Source organism: Mustela putorius, unplaced genomic scaffold (genome assembly GCF_011764305.1).
Source record: "Mustela putorius furo isolate JIRA1106 unplaced genomic scaffold, ASM1176430v1.1 tig00000145_pilon_pilon_pilon, whole genome shotgun sequence".
Classification (NCBI taxonomy): domain Eukaryota; kingdom Metazoa; phylum Chordata; class Mammalia; order Carnivora; family Mustelidae; genus Mustela; species Mustela putorius.
Genome location: NW_025421294.1, coordinates 38611826 through 38633993, shown reverse-complemented (window position 1 = coordinate 38633993; position 22168 = coordinate 38611826). Strand labels below are relative to the sequence as shown.

The 22168-nt window shown below is 35.3% G+C and overlaps 1 protein-coding gene across 8 annotated transcripts in view; it reads left to right on the top strand.

Annotated features, from left to right (window-relative positions):
- RANBP17 (RAN binding protein 17) overlaps window positions 1–22168 on the top strand; it is a 314839-nt gene that overhangs the window by 52447 nt on the left and 240224 nt on the right. For all 8 annotated transcript variants that reach the window (XR_001181445.2, XR_006605410.1, XM_013062214.2 and 5 more), the window contains one exon: window positions 13216–13321. Coding sequence is in view for 6 of the 8 variants with exons in the window: in XM_013062214.2 (XP_012917668.1) it covers window positions 13216–13321 (106 nt within the window). In the remaining 2 variants the exon portion in view is untranslated. The remainder of the gene's footprint in view (window positions 1–13215; window positions 13322–22168) is intronic.

Below are 22168 nucleotides of genomic sequence, written 5' to 3'. Positions count from 1 at the left end.
TTGGCAGTTAGGTTTGAAGAAATTTTCAAGAATGTCGAGAAACAAGGAAGTGAGACTATTTAAAAGGAAGTTAAAGGATGGGATGAAATGTCAGGGTATCAGATCAATCCCAGAAAGCAGAATAGAGGAGATGGAACAGAGGCAATAACTGAAGATAATCTATTTGAGAATTTTTTGGAATTAATGGAGGACATGAATCTATTGATATAGCAAGCCCAACATATACCAATTAAAAAAGAGTTAGTCATAGTGTATAGTCCCATCTCCAAAACAGCTTGAGGAATATAAAATAGACTGATAAGCTCACTTCTCAACAGTAGAAATGTAAGCCAGAGGATGGTAGAATAATAATTTTATAAAAAATTGAGCCAAAATAACAGCAATCCTATAATTATATGTAAGCAAAAGTATCTTTCAAGAATAAGGATGAGCAAAAGACATTTTCAGACGAACAAAACCAGAATTTTTCTACTCATAGATCTTTGCTGAGGTTCTTCATTAAAAGTTTCAGTAACAAAATGAAAAGGTAACCTACCCAGTGGGAGAAAATATTTGTAAACATATATATCTGATGAAAGGTTAATATCCAAAATACTTAAGGAACTCATACACCTCAGTGACATCAGGTACATCAAAAGGTGTTCCACATCACTAGTCATCAGGGAAATGGAAATTAAAACCGCAATTAAAGCACCTCATTCCTCTCAAGAATGACTTTTATCTGAAAGACAAGAGGAAGCACTTCCGGTAAAGATGTAGAGAAAAGGGAAGTCTCATTCACTGTTGGTGGGAATGTAAATTAGAATAGCCACTATGGAAAACAGTATGGAAGTTCCTCATAAAATTAAAGATAGAGCTACCATAATATACAGCAATTGCACCTCTCTGTATTTGTTCAGAGAAAATAAAAAACACTAATTTGAAAAGGTATCTACACCCCCACGTTCATTGCAGCTTTATTTACAATAACCAAGAGCCAAGACATGGGAGCAGTCTAAATGTACACTGATGAATGAATGGAGAAAGAAAGTGTGTGTGTGTGTGTGTGTGTGTGTGTGTTTGTGAAATGGAATATTATTCAGGCATAAAAAACAGTGAAATCATGCCTTGTCTGACAACAAAGATGGATCCTTAGGACATTAAGCTAAGTGAAACAAGTCAGAGAAAGACAATACCATATGATCTCATTTATATGTAGAATCTGAAAGTAAAACATAACAAAAAGCTGAATTCATAGATACAGAGAACAGATTGGTGGTTGCCAGAGGAGGGTGAGGGTGGGCAAAGTGGATAAACATGGTCAAAAGGTATAAGCTTCCAATTACAAAATAAATTAAGTCATGGGGATGTAATGTACAGCATGGTGACTATAGTAAGAGTTCTGTATTGTATATTTAAAGGTAGCTGAGGTAATAAATCTTGAAATGTCCTTACCATAAAAAAACTTGTGACTATGTGAGGTGACAAATGTTAACTGGTCTTAATGTGATTGTTTCCTAATATATACAAATATCAAATCATTATATTTTACACTTGAAACTAATACAATGTTATATGTGAATTGCATGTCATTTTTTGAACTTTGAGCTAGTATTTGCATATAAATCAAGTCTCAACAAATTTCAGTCACATAGCATCATAAGAGTCCACAGTCTTACCAATTTGCAATTAAACTAAAACTAAAGTACAAAAATAATAATAAATGAACTCGTACACTTGAGTATTTTTTAGAACCATACTTAAAAGGCACATGAGATACCATTTGTACTCCCAGTAGGTGGGAAAAATAAGAAATCTTACAGGAGAATGTAGATCAAAGGGAATTCTTAGACTCTTGTGGTGGGAATATAAAGTAAATCAATTAGAAATGGATTAGAAGTCAATTTGATGTTATTTTGCAAAGTGGAACATCTGAATCCCTGCTGGCCCAGCACTTCCAGTTTTAGGGATGTCCTCTAGGAAATCTGTTCTCCACAAGTGGTGTGGGACTGATTGTTCATAGTCGAGTTGTTCCTAAAGGCACAAGTGAAAACAGCTCAAATGCCCATAAACATGAAAATGGATAAACAGATGATACTGTGGTGTATACAATACAGTATTCTATAACAATAAAAATAAATGAAGTAGAGGTATACTTACAATGAATGTCAGAGATACAATAGCTAGTGGAGTAATGTAATTTTCAGGAAAGCTGTATGTGGTATGAAACACTTAATAAAGCCCCAAAACAAGTGAGACTAAAAATACGTTGTTTAGGAGTATATGCATAAGTGATAAAATGAAAAAAAATTTTTTTTTCAAGAGAATAGTAAACACCAAATACAGCATCATGGTTACCTCTAGGGTGGCAGGTAAGGGGCTATGTTAGAGGAGGGGTAGCCTTGGATCTTGAGTTGGACTGGGGGTTAAATAGGTGTTTGTTTCATTGCACTTCATATCCATTACACATAGCTTCATATATATCAACCTATTACATTGCAATGTAAAAAGTAAAAAGATTCAGTTATAAAATAATATCTGTTTTCCTACAAAGGAGTATAGCTGTTATGAGATACAAAAATGGAATTAACTTCAATGTAATAATTTACTGATACTAAATTAAAATTAAGTCAGACCTGATTCATGGTTAAATATAAATTCAAGGAGTTTTTATAGTTGGATATACTGTGTAGGTTTTTTAAAAGATTTTATTTATTTATTTGAGGGAGAGTGAGAGAGAGCACAAGAGGGGAGAGGGTCAGGGGGAGAAGCAGACTCCCGTTGAGCTGGGAGCCCAATGTGGAACTCCATCCCGGGACTCCAGGATCATGACCAAAAGCAGTTGCTTTACCAACTGAGCCACCCAGGCACCCACTATGTGGTTTTAATAACATTTTGGTCTCTAATAATGCCCAGTACATAGAAAATTTTTAACATTTTGTTTTTCTTTTTTTGGTCATTGGGAACGAATTTGCCTTTTAGAAAGATCTGTGTTCTACTTAAAAATGATTGTTTTAGATTACAAGAAGTGCCTAATGTGGCTCTAGTTTATACCACCATATGTAGCAGTATTCAATTTCTTTTGTGCAGACTAAACACTTCAGTTAGTGTTGAACAAAGAAAATTATATGCTCTCGTTATGTGTGCTTTAATTTAGATGCTTAATGGCTTTTAATGTTACAAAATAAGTTTATTATTATATTATGATCTCATTTGTATTATATTGTCTTGCTCTTCCATATTTGTGGTGATATGGTCATGGTTTACGAAAACAATAATCCCTAAGAAATAGGTCATTAACAGTAGTTAACGATTACTTGTGATCTATGGTAATGACTGATTTCTTTGGGATTATTGCAGTTATAAACCATAATTACAGATTATTACAGCAATAATTATTTTGTTAAAGGAAAAAATGTTCTGTGCTTGAACAGCTGCTTAAACAAGCGCCCTGAACGTCTCAGAATAAATAGAAAAATGGAAAATTATAATGGAAATATAGTATCATTATAAAGATGAGATTCAAAACAAATTTATAGATATGAAACTGATGTATATTTAAATTTCTAAATGTAATTTTGATGTATGGATTTACATGTTCTTTAAACTTTGTGGACAAAATTCTGTAACCATAGTAACATTTATTATTTCAAATGTTGCCAGTCTAAAATTGGTGAGGTTTAGGGAAAGGGTGTTTATGAGAAATACTATTTTCTCATATTATTTTTCATTCCGTTAAATACAAAAGTTATGTTTGATGGTTTAATAATAATGCCTTTACTTTCCAATTTTTATTTCTAACACTAATCCTAATTTATTCAATTAGCGGTTAAGTTTCCAAAGGTTAGGAAATGCCTGCTTATTGTTTCTTGTGTGATCGAAGTCAGTGCTTTCCAAAACAAGGAGAGTAAATATTCTGTTTTTCCTCCGAATAAACAAACTTCCATTCAGAATATACCATGATTTCAGGAAAAAATTGGTCCCGTGTTTTTTTGCATAGTGTTTTTTGATAGATAAACCTTAATTTTTGAGCTACAGAGCAAAAGGAATTAAACAATAAAAAATTTAAATTTGAGAAGTTCATGTCTTATATTTAGTATCTTTTATCTTTCTATTATTGGACAGTAATACTCATCAACTGCACTGAAAAAATCATTTTTCTCCTTTATCTCTTACTAGGTTCAATCCCTTGGGCATGGGGTCTCTCCCTTCTCACTGTACCTCATACACACACATATTTAGTTAAAGCACTATGGGAGAACATGACATATAGAAAGGCCCATGCTTTTCTAAGTGTATTTTACCTGGAAATTTTTTTCCACTTTATAGTTTTTTGCTTTGTTTTACAAAAGCACTGAAGAAATATATATAACTAATGATAACTAGCTGTAATTGCAACAAGCCTCTGGTAGAGATGAAAGAACTTAAAAAAATTTTAATACTGTGACTTGATTTTCATGAGCAGCTTTTAAAGTAAAACTTATGGGGTGCCTGGATGGCTCAGTGGGTTAAGCCTCTGCCTTTGGCTCAGGTCATGGTCTCAGGGTCATGGTCTCAGGGTCCTGGGATCGAGCCCCGCATCGGGCTCTCTGCTCTGCGGGAAGTCTGCTTCCCCCTCTCTCTCTGCATGTCTCTCTGCCTGCTTGTGATATCTCTCTCTCTCTCTCTGTTAAACAAATAAATAAAATCTTAAAAAAAACTAATGTGAAACTTACAATGAACATATAAAAGCAACATTGGTATGTTTTGGTTTTTGTAGGTTTATTTGATAGAGAAGAATGAAAAAGAGGATGGCTATTTTATAATAATAGTATTAGTGATAATAGTTAACATTTAGTGAGCACTTGTGGGAAGCATTATTATGAGTACTTTATATGCAGAATACAATGTAGTGCTTGTCACAAGCTTGTGAGCCAGGTGTAATTATCACCCTCTTGTTTATAAATAAGAATAAAAACGAGAAATTAAGTAACTAGCATTGTTAATAGTTGAGACAGAATTTGGACCAACCCTATGCTCTTGCTAGCTAAATTGTACTGCCTCCATTTTTTATAATACTGATAAGTCAACAGAGAAATATGAACGCTACATGCATGGTGAATTCTTTGATTATTTTCAAGTAGGCTTGTTTTTATCAAGAATTGGTAGACAAATGTTTCTGTGTTTACATTAGTGATAAACCCCCCAAATAAGTTTTCTTATTTTAATTCAGGTATTCAAAACATACTCCTTTCATGTGTCACATATACTTGGGTTTATTTGTGGGTGGTTTGGGAATCAAAGGAAGTATAAAAGACCCTAGACATGATCCCAAAGGTAGATGCAATCTCATCTGTGGTCAAAACTTGGGAGACAAAGAGGAAAATTCCAGATTGGGAATTAAAATGTGTTAAATAAACACTTGGGAGAGTCTTGGATCATAAGATGTTGGATCATCACAGTTTGTCTAGCTAATGGACAGTTGTGCTGCTTGAGTATTCCCTTTCATCCATCTTGAGAGGTAGTGGTATGTATCTCCTAAGGGTATGAGAATGGGCTCTTGGAACTCCATTGCCTGTATTGGAATCATAGTCCTACAGTTTTTAATAGGAACATTTAATGAATGTGACATTAAATGAATGTAAATATAGTTAATAGATACAGTGGTTAGAATAGTAGCTAAGTGCATAGAAAACATCATAAAAATGTTTGCTGTTATTTTTAGTAATAGTCAAGCTTGCTTTAATAACCAGTACCTAAATATCTAAATTGATAAAACATATAAAAAAGGTTATTATTTTAAAAGGTTACTATTTACATTTAAATATTTTTCATCTTCAAAAAATTTTCAGTATGACATTTTTAAAATAATGATTCCCATTGGCCAGGTAGATTATTACACTGCTTTCACCAAAAACTGTACTTGTGGTGTTTCAGATTCACATCCATTACTCAAAATGTGTATGTCCCACGCACAGTTGCGGCATAATCTATTAATAATGACCTCTGTGAGATTCTGAGAGATATAGTCAAATCTTCTTATTTAGTATTTGCATTCTATAAAGTTGCAGTGAACACTGAATTAGCAAATATTAAGCTATTGTTTCTAGGGTGAGTACACGTTAGGTTCCTGCAGACCCTGGTCACAACATTTTCATTGACTGGTAAATGGATAGCCTTATTTTATATGTGTTTCTGTTTCAAGACACCTTGTTTACTGTATATTATTGCTTCATTAACATTGAACTCATAGTCCACGTCCGTAATATTCATGTTAAGACGAAGCTTATCTAACACATGTATTTTCTCTGTGAGGTACATATCATATAGGAACGTATATGTTTTTTACATATAGGAACATTATGCAGCACTTTACTGATCTTGGGGAATATTTTAAATAGTAAAATCACCAACAGAAAGCACAAAAGTAGAAAAAAATTAGAGCATCAAAAAGGCCATGGAAGAATACTTCTTTATAGTTTGAAAGATGAAACAAGGAAGGAGAATGTTGCTTTATACTACCTATGCTTGGCAAGTGCACACTGGGCTACTCAGATTATTTTGCTGTTGTGCATCTACACATGAATGGTCACAAGTATTTCTAGAGTTACAAATAAATTTTACCAAATAGACGAATTTTCAGTAGGAGAATCTACAAATAATTAGGATAGACTTCATTATATCTTGTGTTGAGTATGCTTTGAGAAGAAATTGGCTTTTTTAAGCAATAAATATATAATTACCATTAACATTGATTTTTAGTAATGATTCTACATTTTAATGTATAAAGTCATAAAATGTTAACCTTTTTTTGGCCTATTTCATGCGATCTATTTTTTGTTTGTTCAGAGATTTTATTTATTTATTTATTTGACAGAGAGGGAGAGTGCAAGAGAGGAAATACAAGCAGGGGGAGTAGGAGAGAGAGAAGCAGGCTTCCTTCTGAGCAGGGAGCCTGATGCAGGGCTCGATCCCAGGACCCTGAGATCATGACCCAAGCTGAAGGCAGACGCTTAATGATTGAGCCACCCTGGCGCCCCTCATGCTATCTTTCCTATGTAATGATTTCTTAGTCCAGTAACCCATGTCTTTGGATAACTTACTATGTGCCAGGCACCGCTTTAGGCTCTGGAGATGCATTAGACAACCAAACAGAAAAATAACAGTTACTATGCAGTTGGTAGTCTATTGGAATAGAAGGTAACAAAGCAAGATAAATAAGTAAAATATATATTATATTATAAAGTGATAATACTAAAATAAAGAAGGGAAGGGGGATATGAAATGTTGGCAGATTATGTTCTCATAATCTCTTACCAAAACTTAGTAGCTTATCAAATAACAATCATTTTATTATTATCTCTTCATGTTCTCTGGGATTCACAAGTCTCAGCTGGATGATTCTCGTTTGGGATCTTCCCTGCATTCTAATCAGATGACACCTGGCACTGAAGTCACCTGAATGATTATTTACTCAAGCCTGGTATCTGGGCTGGAATGTTTGATGGGTGGGCTCTCGGTGGGCATTTCTCTGCATCGCTAGCTTGGACCTCCTAATATATGATAGTCTCAGGGTATTTGGTCTTAAATGGTGATTGGCTTCCCCAGAGTGAACATTTCCCTAAGAGACTGAAAGAAACTGCCAGTTCTCTTAAAGGCTAAGCCCAGTACTGGAATGATGTCACTTCCACCATATTCTGTTGGTCGGAGCAGTTAAAATCCAGCTCATACTTAGAAAGGTTTGGAAGAATAGACTCCACTTTTTGTTGGCTTGTGCATATGTAGAGGGAAGGAGTTGATGGTTATCTGGAAGGCATGCATGCTTCCTACTCTAGGTACTGAAAATTGATAGGATAGCTATAGAAGGCCTTACTGAAAAGGTGAATCCAAAGTGAGACTGGTTAGCATGGTTGTATCTTTCTCAAGTTGTATTAAACTGTGGGGGTATAGGCAAAGACTAGGTGGGGAACTAGATTTGAACAATTAGGGTTGTGTAAGATGAGTATGTCAGAGTAGGAGGAATTGAAGGGGTGTGTAAGGCAGAGAGGATTGAGCAAAGAACTGAAGCTAGCTAAGCAGGATAGAGAAGACATTAAGCTTCTAAGAGAGTGAAGAAATGGCAGGTCCCAAAAAAGTGTTAGTACTAATAAGAGATTAACAAAGTTGCTGGATACGGGATTAATAAAAATCAACAGTATGTTTATATATATCCCAATTAATCAAAAATGAAGATCAGTTTACTTAAAATAGCATCAAAAAAATAAAGTACTTAGGTATAAGTTTTAAAAAAGAAGCATAAGACTTCTATACTGATGACTGTACACCCTTGTTGGAAGAAATTAGAGGTGTACATGTGGAAAGTCACCAATAGTCATGGATCAAAAGACTTAATATTGGTAATATGGGAATACTCCCCAAATTGACCTAAAGATTCTGCGCAATCTCTCTTAAAATCCCAGCTGGCTTCTTTGCAGGAATTGGCACGCTGATCCTGAACTTCATGAGGACATCCATAAGACTCAGAATATGCAAAATAAGTATGAAAAAGAATGAAGTTTAAAGATTCACACTTTCTGATTTCAGAGTTTATTAAAAAGCAACAGTAATAAAAACTGGAATTGGCATGAAGGTAGACATTAGGTCAATAAAATAGAATTGAGAGTCCAGGATATCCTCTAATTTATAATCAGTTGCTTTTTGACAAGTATGGCAAGACAGTTCAATGGCGAAAGGATAGTGTTTTTGATAAATGGTGCTGACACAATTGGATACCATATGCAAAGAATGAAGTTGAACTACTGTCTCCCACCATACGCAAAATTAAGTCAAGATGAATCATAGACCTAAATGTAAGAGTTAAAACTATGAAGAAACTATGAAAAGTTAAAACTCAGAAGAAAACTTAGGAGTAAATCTTCATGACTTTGGGTTGGCCAATGGTTTCTTACATATGCACCAAAAGCTAAAATGACAAAAGAAAAATTCAAAATTTGGATTATATCAGTTAAAAATCTTAGACTACTTCAAAGGATACTGTCAAGAAAGTAAAAGTACAATCAGAAAATTGGAGGAAATATGTGCAAATTATATATCTGATAAGGAACTTGGATCTACAATGCATAAAGAACTCTCATAGCTCACTAGTTAAAAAAAAAAAAAAAAACAGTTCAATTAAAAAATGAGCAGAGGAGGGTACCTGGTTGGATCAGTTGGTTAAGCAACTGCCTTTGGCTCAGGTCATGATCCTGGAGTCCCCAGATCAAGTCCCACATCAGGCTCCCAGCTCCATAGGGAGTCTGCTTCTCCCTCTGATCTCCCCTCTCATGCTCTCTCTCACTGTCTCTATCTCAAATAAATAAATAAAATCTTAAAAAAAAAAATGAGCAGTGGAAGGGTGCCTGGCTGGCTCAGCTAAGTATCCAGCTCTTCGTTTTGGCTCAGATCCCAATCTCAGGGTTGTTTTATTGATCACCACATTGGGCTGCACACTCAGTGCAGGGTCTGCTTGAGATTCTTTCTCCTTCTCCCTCCTGCTCAGCCTGTGTCCTTGCTTATGCACTCTCTCTCTCATATAAATAAATAAAATCTTAAAATGAGCAAAGGATTTGAATAGGCCTTTCTCCAAAGAAGATATGTAAGTGGCCAGTAAGCATATGTGAGGATGGTCAACACCATTAGTCATCAGGGAGGGACATGTCATAATTGTAAGATACCACTTTATACTCACTAGGGTGGGTGTAATAAAAAAGACAGATAATAAAAATGCTGACAAGGATTTGGACCTTCATTTATTGCTGGTGGGAATGAGAAGTGGTATAGCTGCTTTGGAAAGTTTGGAAAGTTTGGCCATTCCTTAAAATGTTTTAAAAATCTAGCTATCACATGACCCAGTGATTCCAATTCTAGATATATCCAAGAGAAATTAAAACATATCCACATAAAAACAGCACAGGTATTCATAACAGTATTGTTTTAAGTTTATATTTAAATTCTGGTTAATTAATATACAGTATATTAGTTTCAGGTGTACAATATATTGGTTGAACAGTTCCCTATATAGCACCTGGTGCTCATCACAAGTGCACTTCTTAATCCCCATTGCCTATTTAACTCTTTCCCCCACCCACCACCCCTTTGGTAACCATCAGTTTGTTCTCTATACCTAAGAGTCTGTTTCTTGATTTGCCTCTCCTTTCCTCCCCCCTTTGCTTATTTGTTTCTTAAATTCCACATATGAGTGAAATCATGGTACTTGTCTGACTTATTTCATTTAGCATTCATCTAGCTCCATCCATGTCATTGCAAATGGCAAGATTTCATTCTTTTTTTTATGGCTGAGTAATATTCCATCATATCTATCTATCTATACACACACACATATATATATTCAGATAGATACCTATCTTATCTGAATACCATGTCTTCTTATCTATTCATCAGTAAGTAGATACCTGGGCTGTTTCTGTAAGTAGCAGCATTATTTTTAAAGCCAAAATGTAGAAACAATCCAAATGCCCATTGCTGATGAATAGATAAATAAAATGTGGTATGTCCAACAATGGAATATTTTTTAGTATAGTTGACACACAGTGTTCCATTAGTTTCAGGTATATAGCATAGTCATTCAACTTCTCTATACCTTATGGTATCCTCATAAGTGTAGTTACCATCTGTCACTGTACAATACTATTATAGGTCATTGACTATAATCCCTGTACTGTCCCTTTTATTCCCATTCGTACCATATTCATAGCATAACTGGAAGCTTGTATTTCCCTCTCCCCTTCACTCATTTTGCCCATTCCCCCAACCCCTTCCCCTCTGGCAACCATCGGTTCAATGGAATGTTGTTGTTTTGTTTTGTTTTTTGCTATAAGAAATGGAAGTGCCAGTATAAACCACAACAGGGATATCTTTAAACACATTATGCTAAGTGAAAGAAGACAGTTACAAAGATACATGTTAAATGATTTTATTCAGATGAAATGTCCAGAATGGGAAAAATCTGAAGAGACATGAGGTAGATTAATAGTTGCTTAGGGCTAGGGGTGGGGTTAAGGGGTATGGGGTGGAATTTCTTTGGGGATAGATTGAAATGTTCTAAAATTAGGTCTTGGTGGTGGTTGTACAGTCCTGTGGATTTATTTAAAAAACATTGAGTCGTATACTGTAAGTGTGTGGATTGTATGGCAAGTGAATTATATTTCAGTAAAATTGTTAAAAAAAGAAAGTGATTGGTTCATGTGTTGGAGAGTCCCAGTAGAACAAAGGATTGTTGAAGTTGGCAGATTCATCTTTGTACATATTGAAATTACTGCTGATTATGATAGAAATACTATTGGAAAGGGTGATGGCAAGCCTGGAACTAACATCTTCAGAAAATAAGGGAAAATAACCCGAAGGAGAGTAGATTATTGCAACAGGAAAAGTAGTATAATTTGATGACATAATGTAAAGCTGAGTGCTTTTATGATGGAGAGGGAGTATGTTTTAGAAGTGGAAATAAGGAACATCAAAAAGACCTACCTCCATGTTGGAAGCCTGAGATAAAGAGGTGTGGAAGAGAAATCCCTTGAGAGGACCTGCAGAGGAAGTAGGGTCATCAGGGGATAGTGTATGTTCTTAATAGACTTTTATATTAATCACAAAACAATTTTGAGATATATAGGTAAATTTCTTAACACCTTCAGTTTTCTACATTGGGCTTTTTGTTCTGTTACTTTTCTTTTTATAATTATATGGATCTTGAAGCATGAGTTTGTTTTATGAATTCTATTATTACTCGATCAAATTAGTGTTTTTGTTCTCCTATTGAATCTGTTTCACATTGTTAATGTCCAAGATTGCATAGTTGGTCTGTTCTGATTTATTCATTTGTTTTATGATAGAATAGGGGATATGGATACTTGCCAAGTTGTGTTTCTAACTTATAGGAAGTTTGTTACCTCAATAGGCTGATGCCTCTCTAAAAGTCAGAGGGAGTTGATAAGTTGTAATGATTGCTAGTATTCACAGGAATATAGGAAGAATGTGGTCTTTTTCTGGAGGTATTTGTCTAAGTCTTCCAAGTCTTCCAAGAAGCATGGACAGCCTCTTTTATGACTGTTCCAATCAATACCTTGTGAAAAATACTTTAGTTCACTTGAGAAGTTTTCTCAATACAGAAATGTAATTGATTTTGGTATTACAAAATAAGCTGGTCATCTTTGAAAAATCAGTCTCTAAGAATAGCACAAAATTTCTTTTTAACAAGATAATTGGTATGTTAATTATTCATAAAGGTCTCAAAAATTTTGGAGAATCTGATACATAGATCAATGAGTCTAGAGATGTAAAATAACATGTTTAAACAGAAATCACTCAGTAAATAACTCCATTTCTGAGCCACTCACTTTTTGCTGCCCCAAAATAAAATTTTTGAAAACTGTACATTCCATGTGTACCACTATTGTAAAGTTATTTAATCCCTTGCTAATATTGTCTGTAAAGTTGATTTGGTCATCAGACTATGTTATTTGAATGGTGATGGTCTTGGATTTTAAGAAGTTATGCATAAAATACAAAGGCAATAAATTTATTACCATCTATTATGATTTAAGTGGAAATAATATTAAAAGTGATCAGACTGGTGTGATCATGACACTGACCATTCAGAAAAGATGCTGCTCATTGTATCATATTAGTACTCAACCAATTAAGGCCTGGATCTAGACATTACGTTTGGTGTTTTGTTACCAAATTTAATTTTAATCTGAAGTCTTCACAGTAGATCTTATTTTCTCTATTTTTCAAATGAAAACTCTAAGATGTAAAGAGGTAAGTCACTTAGGCAAGATCATATAATATGTTGTTTGAGCTAGGATTTGAATAGTTTTTTTCTGGCTCTAAAGTCTGTCATTTTTTTTTTCTTAAAGATTTACAAGACAGAGATCATAAATAGGCAGAGAGGCAGGCAGAGAGATAGGAGGAAGCAGGCTCCATGCTGAGTAGAGAGCCCGAAGTGGGGCTCAATCCCAGGATCTGGGATCACGACCTGAGCGAAGGCAGAGGCTTTAACTCACTGAGCCACCCAGGCATCCCTGTCATTTTTACGTTTAAACTGCCTTCCTAACATCCACTCTCTTTCAGGGGCTGAGTTCACAGTTTACCACTTGTTTGGAAGAATAGGTCGTTTTTGCCAATTTTAGAATTTTCTGCAAAATAAGCATTGTTTCTATTAATACTTCCTAAACATTTTTTTTTCTTGTTCTATATTAGGACGTCTTGCATGGTTGGTGTACTTAGTTGGGACAGTTGTTGGAGGGAGGTTAACATATACCAGTACAGATGAACATGATGCTATGGATGGAGAATTATCCTGCCGGTAAGTAATGGCCATAAAATTTACAGAAATTTACATAGTGAAGAAATGTAGTTATCAAACTGGTGTTATGAGCTAAAACATTTTCTACCTGGCCTTTTGAAGAAAGTATTATTTTTTTCTTATTGGTGAGAAAACCAAGGTTAGAGGTTAACTGATTTGTAGAAGTCAAATCTCTGGTAAGTGTTGTAGTCAAATATATTTTAAACTTGTATTCAAATAGTGTGATGAAGATTTAAGTTGCTTTTTATTTCTTAGGACCTGATAAAGCAGGCAGAATTGCTTTGTATTGGGTGGTGGCAAAATTAGGGTGACATACATCTGGTCAAAAAGCAGTGGATAGCCAGTTACCCAATACAAGCTTTGTTGATGATTGTTGGCTAGAATTTTTACCTCATGACCATAGTCTTAGTAAGAAGCAATGAATTACTTGCCTTAACACTGAGGAAAATTCCTACCTATGAATAATACATATGAGTTGGTTTTCTTAATATTTTAATTTATTTGTAATATCATTTTTCTTTATAAGAAGGTAATACATGTTTTATTTGAACACTTAACTATTTGAAATAAAAAGAAAAGTTCATATATTATTTTGGAGATAACTATTTCTGTCATTTTGCTTAATACCTTCATGTCTTTAATTAATGCTTGAAGGTGTATGTACATTATATGTGTCTTTTTCAACATTTTTTGAACAAAAATTATATTCAACTATATTACTGTTTTGTAAACTAAAATGGAGATAATAATGCCTAATTCATATTGGGCTATTATAAGGGTTAAATAAGTTAATATTTTTAAGATGCTTAGAACAATGCCTGGCAAATAATAAGCACTATATTACCAAATACCGCCGCCCCCAAACACTTCTTTTTTTAAAAAAATCAAGCATAATATTGTGAACATTATACCTAGACATTAAATATTCTAAGCTGTACTATAATTTAAATATATCCCAGTTTTTGGAATTTCGGGTTGTTTCTCAATTTTTCTATATTGTAAACTGCTTTGAGGTGAATATTCTTTTAGTTATATCTTTATATAGGTCAAAATAATTTCATTAGAGTTAATTCCTAAAGGCTACATAGTTGGTTGAATGGTCTGCAGCATTTTAAAGAGTTTTTTAGTACTTAATACCAAAAGACCTTCTGGAAGAGTTGTACCAGTTTATTTTCTGAACTCAAAGGCTCTGAGACCGTTTTTTTCTGCAGTTGAAGCTAGAAGCTAGCTGAAGCTAGATAATAGAATTCTTTTCCCTGCCAGTTTATAGATAACAAATGTCTTGTTTTGATTTCTGTTGCTTTGGTTACAAGTGGTTTCAAACATTCTTTTCCATCCCTATTCTTCACAATCGTATTTTCTTTTTGTGGTTTTTAAACATATGTAGATTGTATCATTTAGCTGCTTTTGTTTTGTGATTATCTTTCCTCATTTATCTATAAGATCTCAGTGTATTTTCAAAGATCTTAATATTTAGTATTCATTTTGAAAATGTCTTCTCCATGTTTTTAGTTTGTTTCAGAAATTTCTCTTGTCACAGACCTGTACCCCTAGGGCTAATAATACATTATATTAATAAAAAAAATAAAAAATTAAAAAAAGAAATTTCTCTTGTAATGGATTTAAATATTTATATATTGAGATCTGTGAATTTTTCCCCTCATATTTTCCCCTTTCTTCAGACTTAGAAGGTTGTTCCACACCCAGATACTAAAAATTTTCACCTAGATTTTCTCCTAGTTGTTTTATGGTTTCAGCTTTTTATACTTAATTTTTAGTACTTGACATTTGTTTTATATCTTTTCCCGAAGTTCTCATAGTATTAACCAATTAATGCGAGCCCTACCCTTTACAGACTTGAAATGCTACTTTTATCTTTACACAAAATTCTTAGGTCTTTTTTAAGCCTTTCATTCTTTTCCATTCATCTTAGAAGTCTGTTTTCCTCCTTGTAGAATAGAATATAATGGAAATAATTCATTGCTCCTTATTGAGGCTATGGTCATGAAGTGAAAAACCTGTCCATGATCAAAAACAAAGCTTGTATTGGGTAACTGACTATCCATTGCTCTTTTTTTTTTTTTAAAAGATTTTATTTTTTTGAGAGAGAGAGAGAGATACAGAGTGAGAGAGAGCATGAGAGGGGTGGTCAGAGGGAGAAGCAGACTCCCCATGGAGCTGGGAGCCTGATGCGGGACTCGATCCCAGGACTCCGGGATCATGACCTGAGCCAAAGGCAGTCGCTTAACCAACTGAGCAACCCAGCTGCCCTCCATTGCTTTTGACCACATGTATGCCACCCAAATTTTGCCACCACCCAATATACACCACTATCACCCTACCAAGGTCCTTAAAATTATTAGACCTAGTTCTGGCATTTTCCTTCCTTACTATTTCTAAATATATTCCTGAGTATTTAATAAATTTGTTACCATTCTGAATAGAAATTTTTCTCTTCATTCCATACTCTTTTTAACCTTTAAACTAGCACTTGCTTTAGTGAAACTTGAGTCTGAATGGAACATAAATATTTTTAGCTTTCCTAAGATTTATTTCTAATATCAAATAACTTTAAAATATGAAGAGGGTATTAGGATGTTTTGGTTAATTTTAAACAGTGAATAATTTGCTTCTGTGCCATCTTTTAATATTACATAATTAGTAAAGTGAAAAGTAAGTATACTTTTTGCTGTAATTAGTTTGATTTTTAAGTTTTCATCATCAAGTAGAGAAATACCCACTGGCATTATTTTCCTGAGAAATATATAACAGGAAATAAACAAAAGCAGGTGTATATTTGCTAAGAAAATAAACAAAAGCAGGTGTATATTTGCCAAGTTCAAAATTTTAATTTTTTCTTGAAGCAACAAACATATTTAACTTTAAATAAGATTTGATTTGTGTTTTAGCCATTGCCTAGAAAAACAAAGTGTTAGGTGAATTCTGTGGTCTAAGGCTTTATTGACGGGGAGAATGGGGCATTTTCAAGGAAGGAACAGGAAGAGTAAGAGAGTAAGAGAAGACAAATATAGTCCGTGCTCTCAACTCACATATTTCATTTTTGCAAATTGTGTACTTGCTAGAATTTATTTACTCATGGTGCTACTGCAGTCATTTTTGGATATGTGCTTGGTGATGAAAACTTTGAGTTGCCTGAAACCCACTTTCCTGGGTGAGGCTGAACGGATGCTGTCTGTACCTTCTTGTTTCAAACTCTCATGCTGTAAATAAGTGTCCTTTTCGTTGTCTGTTTAATGCCCTTTATCTCACATTTTTGTGCTTTTTATTGGTGGTTTTGCTTTTTACACTGGTCCCTGATACAGTTCTATAGAGTTCCTAGGCACAAAAAAAAAAACAAAAACTGTGAAGTACCTTACAGAGAAAATATATATGTTAGGTAAGCCTTGTTCAGGCACAAATTATTGTGTTGTTGGCCAAGATTTCAGTGTTAGTGAATCAACAATATATTAAGTAAGATGTCTTTAAAGAGAAACACACATAAAGTTATGTGTTGATTGACTGATGAAAACATTGTAGCCAGAGTTCCACAGGCACCATAACCCTCTGTGTCTCCTCTGGGAATGCAGTGGCTCAGTATTCATTAACTCACTTTGCTTAATGTCTTTAATAGAATATAACCACCATGAATAATGAGAATCAAGTATATAAGGTAGTATATTACACACCTGGTTGCTCATTATTATAGGAGTTTTCCCTAGAGGCCACATGGAACCACTGTGCTTGAAAACAGCCCATGGTGGTAGCAGGAAGACAGGGGACTAGGGGCAAGCCATTTTTCTGTTTGCTTATTTCTGTGTCCCGTTTCTTATTCGTTTCCTTATTTCTGTGTTCCATTTCATATTAAAGTCTACTCCTGGGGTGTTTTAATTTTTTCATACTTCATAACTGCATTGCCTGGCCTCTTTGAGGTGCCATTGGGGAAGCTAGAGCTTCTGTTGGTCCTACTGAATTGGGAGGTAGGGCTGGAGCTGTCATAGACCTCTCTTCTCCCCTGGGTGAGGATTTACAACTGCAGAAGTATGTACATTTTTACTGGAGCTACAAGGCAAGTAGTTGAGGCCAGGGGTGGGATGAGAGGTAGTGAATAGGTTGGTGGGTATGTAAACAGGAGTAAGCAGATTCAACGTGGGGCATAGAAAAAACATAAATATGTGTTTTAAAATACTGAGATTTTAGATTGAATAAGAATGATTTTATTTATTTATTTGACAGATTTTATTTATTTATCTGACAGACAGAGATCATAGGTAGGCAGAGAGGCAGGCAGAAGGAAAGAGGAGGAAGCAGGCTCCCTGCTGAGCAGAGTTCCCGATGTGGGGCTCCATCCCAGGACCCTGGGATCATGACCTGAGGTGAAGGCAGAGGCTTTAACCCACTGAGCCACCCAGGCGCCCCAATAAGAATGATGTTTTATGTAGAATTTTAAAATATAAATTTCCTATGAAGAAGTTCCAAGTAACTGAATACTGTTGCCTTCTATGTGTTGTTATATAGCGCTACCAATTGGAAGATCGTGAAGCTTCTGCCAAAAACCTGCATGCTATTTTATCAAGAAAAGGTTAATATTCATAAAAGCTCCCTATATTGTGATCATTTTAATTAAAACATGTTACTTTAAAATATTTAAATATGCTTCTTTAACTTAGCAAATTGTGCTCAGACCATGCAATTCCAATTAAGTAAAGATAATTTTATAGTCCTTCCGGTTTCATTCATCATTACTAGAATGTAAACCTCTTGAGAATTTACCCAGAGATTTTGTTTTATTCATCCTGTATCCTCTCAGTTTGCTCGTGCCAGTAGAGCGGCTGCTTCTGTTAGAGGCTTATTTCTCTCAGTTATGCCACCCTCCATCTCTCCTTGTTTCTCTGACCTGTTCATCTCCCCGTTATCCTTGCAGCATTCATTGAAACCTTTGGCAGCTAGCTCAGAGTTTTGCTCTCTTCCCCAGACTCTGCTTTCCTGTGGATGACTTCAGTTTCTTTCCCATGAAATCATGTTATTCTATTTTTCTCTATCGATAAGTTTCCAGTGGTTTCCTGTCACATTTGAAACAAGTGCCAGGGTCGTTGTCATGGCTCAGAGCCAGCGTCGTTGTCATGGCTCAGAGCTCCCTGCGCGTCCTGTGCTACCTGACTTCATTTCCTACCCCTTCTCATACAGCTCAGCCACACTGGCCTCCTTGCTCTTCTTTGAGCGTTACCAAGTATGTTCTCACTTTAGGACCTCTGCACTTCTGCTAGGAATGCTTTCCTCTAGATATTTATACAGAACTCCTTCACTTCAGTCAGGGGTGTACCCAGCTGTCTCTTCCTGTCCTGACTTCCCAATCCAAAATAACATCCTTTTCCCAGTTTATTTTTTCATAATACTTATTACCTCTTGATGTTAATTTGTTCATTCCAGTAGAGTAAGGGAAGGAATAAGTTTTATCTGCTTTGTTCACTGCTGTATTTTTATCTCATTTGCCTGACAAAACCTTAACCTTAAAGGAATTCAGAGTTTTCTCTGATTTGCTGAGTGATAATAAAAGAAATTGTACACCACTGTATATAGGTACCATTTGTCAATGAAGATACCATTTTTTACCCCAGCTGAGCCTTCAGCATTGCTCAGTGATTGTCTGTTGTTTTAGTAATTCTTGTCTTCTGAATTCCAAATTATGTTGAACTGTTTCACTTGCAAGTTGTGTTCCACCTGTGTCTTCAGTTCAGTGGCTAAAATTAAACTCCTCTCTTCCCTTTCCTCCCAGTCCTGACTCTCTTCTCTGTCTCGTCACCATCCACTCAGTTGTCTAAGCCTGCATCCCAGGAGTTATCCTTATCTTTTCCTTTTTCCTCTCTCTAACATCCGTGTAGCCTTCATTTCCAAATCCTCTCATTTCCACCTTCTGGTTAGGCCAGGTAGTCCAGTTGTTTCTGTCTCCCCTGCCATTTTAGCTCTTACCGTCTTTCACTTGGGTTCATGCTACGGTTTTATATGGATGCCTTGCTTCCTTCCTGGCTTTCTGAAGTACAGATCTCATTATGTCAGTGCTTTGCTCACACTCTGCAATGCTTTCCATTGCTATTGGGTTTAAAATCAACGTGGCTCATCGGGTTCTTCATGATCTGGCTCCCGCATGTCTCATTAGCCTCATTTTCTGATGTTGGTTGTTTTATAGCCACATTTCACTTTTTTCAGCTCTTAAATGAGCCATGCATTTTCTTCCCTTTTTTACACAGGCTTTCCCCTTTCTCTGGACACACTCTTTATTTGCCCTGTTCTATCCTAGAATATTATGAATTCTTTACTGCTTTCTTTGTTTATTATAGCACTTGTCATTCTTTATTTTAATTGCTTGTTTTATTTTATGTCTTTTGCTGTACAGACTCTAGCTATCTGGAGGACTAGGAATGTCTATATTTTGTTCACTGTTATACTCTGGACTTGCAATGCACACCTGCCATTAGTAGGCCTTCAGATATTCGTTGACTGAATGAATACTTATTTATTTGGATAGGTAGGGGAGTATAAACAACCGAGTACCCAAAATTCACTTCTTTGAATTTGAAATGGTGTGCTTATATTGGACCAAAATGATTTAATGTTATATTTGTCTTTTTTATTCCCTCCGTGCTCTTTACCAAAAATAATTTAACATAAAGAGAAAAATAAATGTAGGGCAATGAATGGTAGCTGAAAGTGAATATATAATATATGCAATACAAGCTCTGGCCTTAATTACTTTTCAGGGTGGCCGCAAATCTTTGACGGGCACCATGGCAGAGACTACTAGCTGCAGTGTCTCTTCTTCCCTTCTTCTGAAGTAGTAGAGTACCTCATTATTTTGCCAGGCATGTGGCCACCTGAATAAAGTCTGGATTTACTAGACTCTCTTGCAGCTAGGTGTGGTTAAGTGATTGTATTCTAGGCAGACAAATGTGAACAGATGTGCTATATGCAAGACGAGTGGACATAATGGGTGGAGCTGAAGTAGCCATTGTCCACCAGAGAGTGATTGTTTGAATGGAGGCAAGTTAACAACAAGACAAAAGGCACCCTAGTCTCTGATTCAGTGGGAAGCACTAGCTTGTCCAGGAGCACTGTCTTGGATATTTGCCTGAGAAAGAAATAAATATCCATATTGTTTAAGCCATGATTACTTGGATGTTAGACTTTGGCAACTGAACTTCCTGTGCAACTACCAAAAGATCTTTGACAAATGCATACTGTACCCTGCTGGGAATTCTTTCCTGCTTTCCTGCTGGGATGGCATTTCCTCTTAGGCAAATGCAAATCACCAGCTGAACTTGAGTTGTAAAGGCATCCCAACAAAGTGTCTTCTGGTTTCACATCTTCCTATGATTTTGGAATGTATGCTATAAAAAAGGAAAAAAAAATTAAAGGAGCGAGTACGTAGAATCCACAAAGTGCGAGAGTAGGAAAAGGAAAGTCCAACTCCGTGAATAATTAGAAAAATAAAAAAAGATATACCTGTTCAAGTCATGTGAAAAATCACCTGGATCTAGGCATAGTTTGATGCGTATATCTATTTATTTAACTAAAAATTACTCCAGCAATCTGCTAATTCAGAAATATCCAGACTAAAAGTCAGCTTTGTCACTCCTCTCAAAATTACAGAACAGACATATCTTCTTAGGGGAAAACAAAAAACAAAAACATCCCAGCAACTTGGCTACAGTAATCTAATTCTTAAATTTGTTCATCAGTCAATTTCCCTTCATAAATCTTAATGTATTAAGGATACGTGGCAAATGAATGTTACTTTTAAATAATATAAATATAGGAAATCATAGCCATAAAATGGTTTTCAACATGTTATTTCATAATACTTTGGCAACAGATCCCAACCTATTTTTCTTTTTTTTCTCCATTATTAAAGATTATTTATTTATTTGAGAGAGAGAGTGCAAGGAGGAGCAGAGGAGGAAGGAGAGGGATAAGTAGATCTCCCTCTGAGTGCACAGCCTCACTCAGGGCTCAATCCCAAGATTGGACCTGAGCCAAAACCAAGAGTTAGATGCTTAATTGACTCAGCCACCCAGGCGCCCCATAAGTCCCAACTTTTTTAAGAGAAGTTTATATGTTATAACCTAGACAATCTGTAGAATTCTTTGGAAGTAGGGAAGAGGGCAATAGTTGTATTTCCTTGAAATATGAACTTACATTCAAAATGAGATGCTCAGAGTTTGAGATAGTCTTTAATTTACATCCATTAAAAATAATGTTTTGGAAAAATACTAAATAATTTGAAAAACATTGATCAAGGTATATTTATTGAGACTGATCACTGGAATACAATGTAAGGTCTGCTAAAGGAATATGAATACATAAATGAACTGAGGGTATATGATAAGGGATATAGTTGAAATGGTGAGCAAAAGATAGATTATATAAGAAGGAAATGACGTTGAAGCACCTGGCTAAAATGGGGAAAATGGTAAAAAATGTTGATCCGTATCTCACAAAATGTGTACAAGATAAGCTCAAATATGTGAGGGAGGTAAATGTAAAAACAAAACAAAACAAACCCCCTCAGATTTAGTGAAGACCTTGTTAGTATGCAAAATCCATTTAAAAAATTGATGAAGGGACGCCTGGGTGGCTCAGTCAGTTGAGCATCTGCCTGCCTTCTGCTCAGGTCATGATCTCAGAGTCCTGGGATCAAGTCCTACATTGGCCTCCTTGCTCTGTGGGGAGCCTGCTTCTCCCTCTGTCTGCTCTACCTGTTGCTCCCCCTGTTTGTGCTCTCTCTTTTTGACAAATAAATAAATTAAATTTTCAAAAATTAAATAAGTAAAAATTTGTTGAAAGGAGTATGGG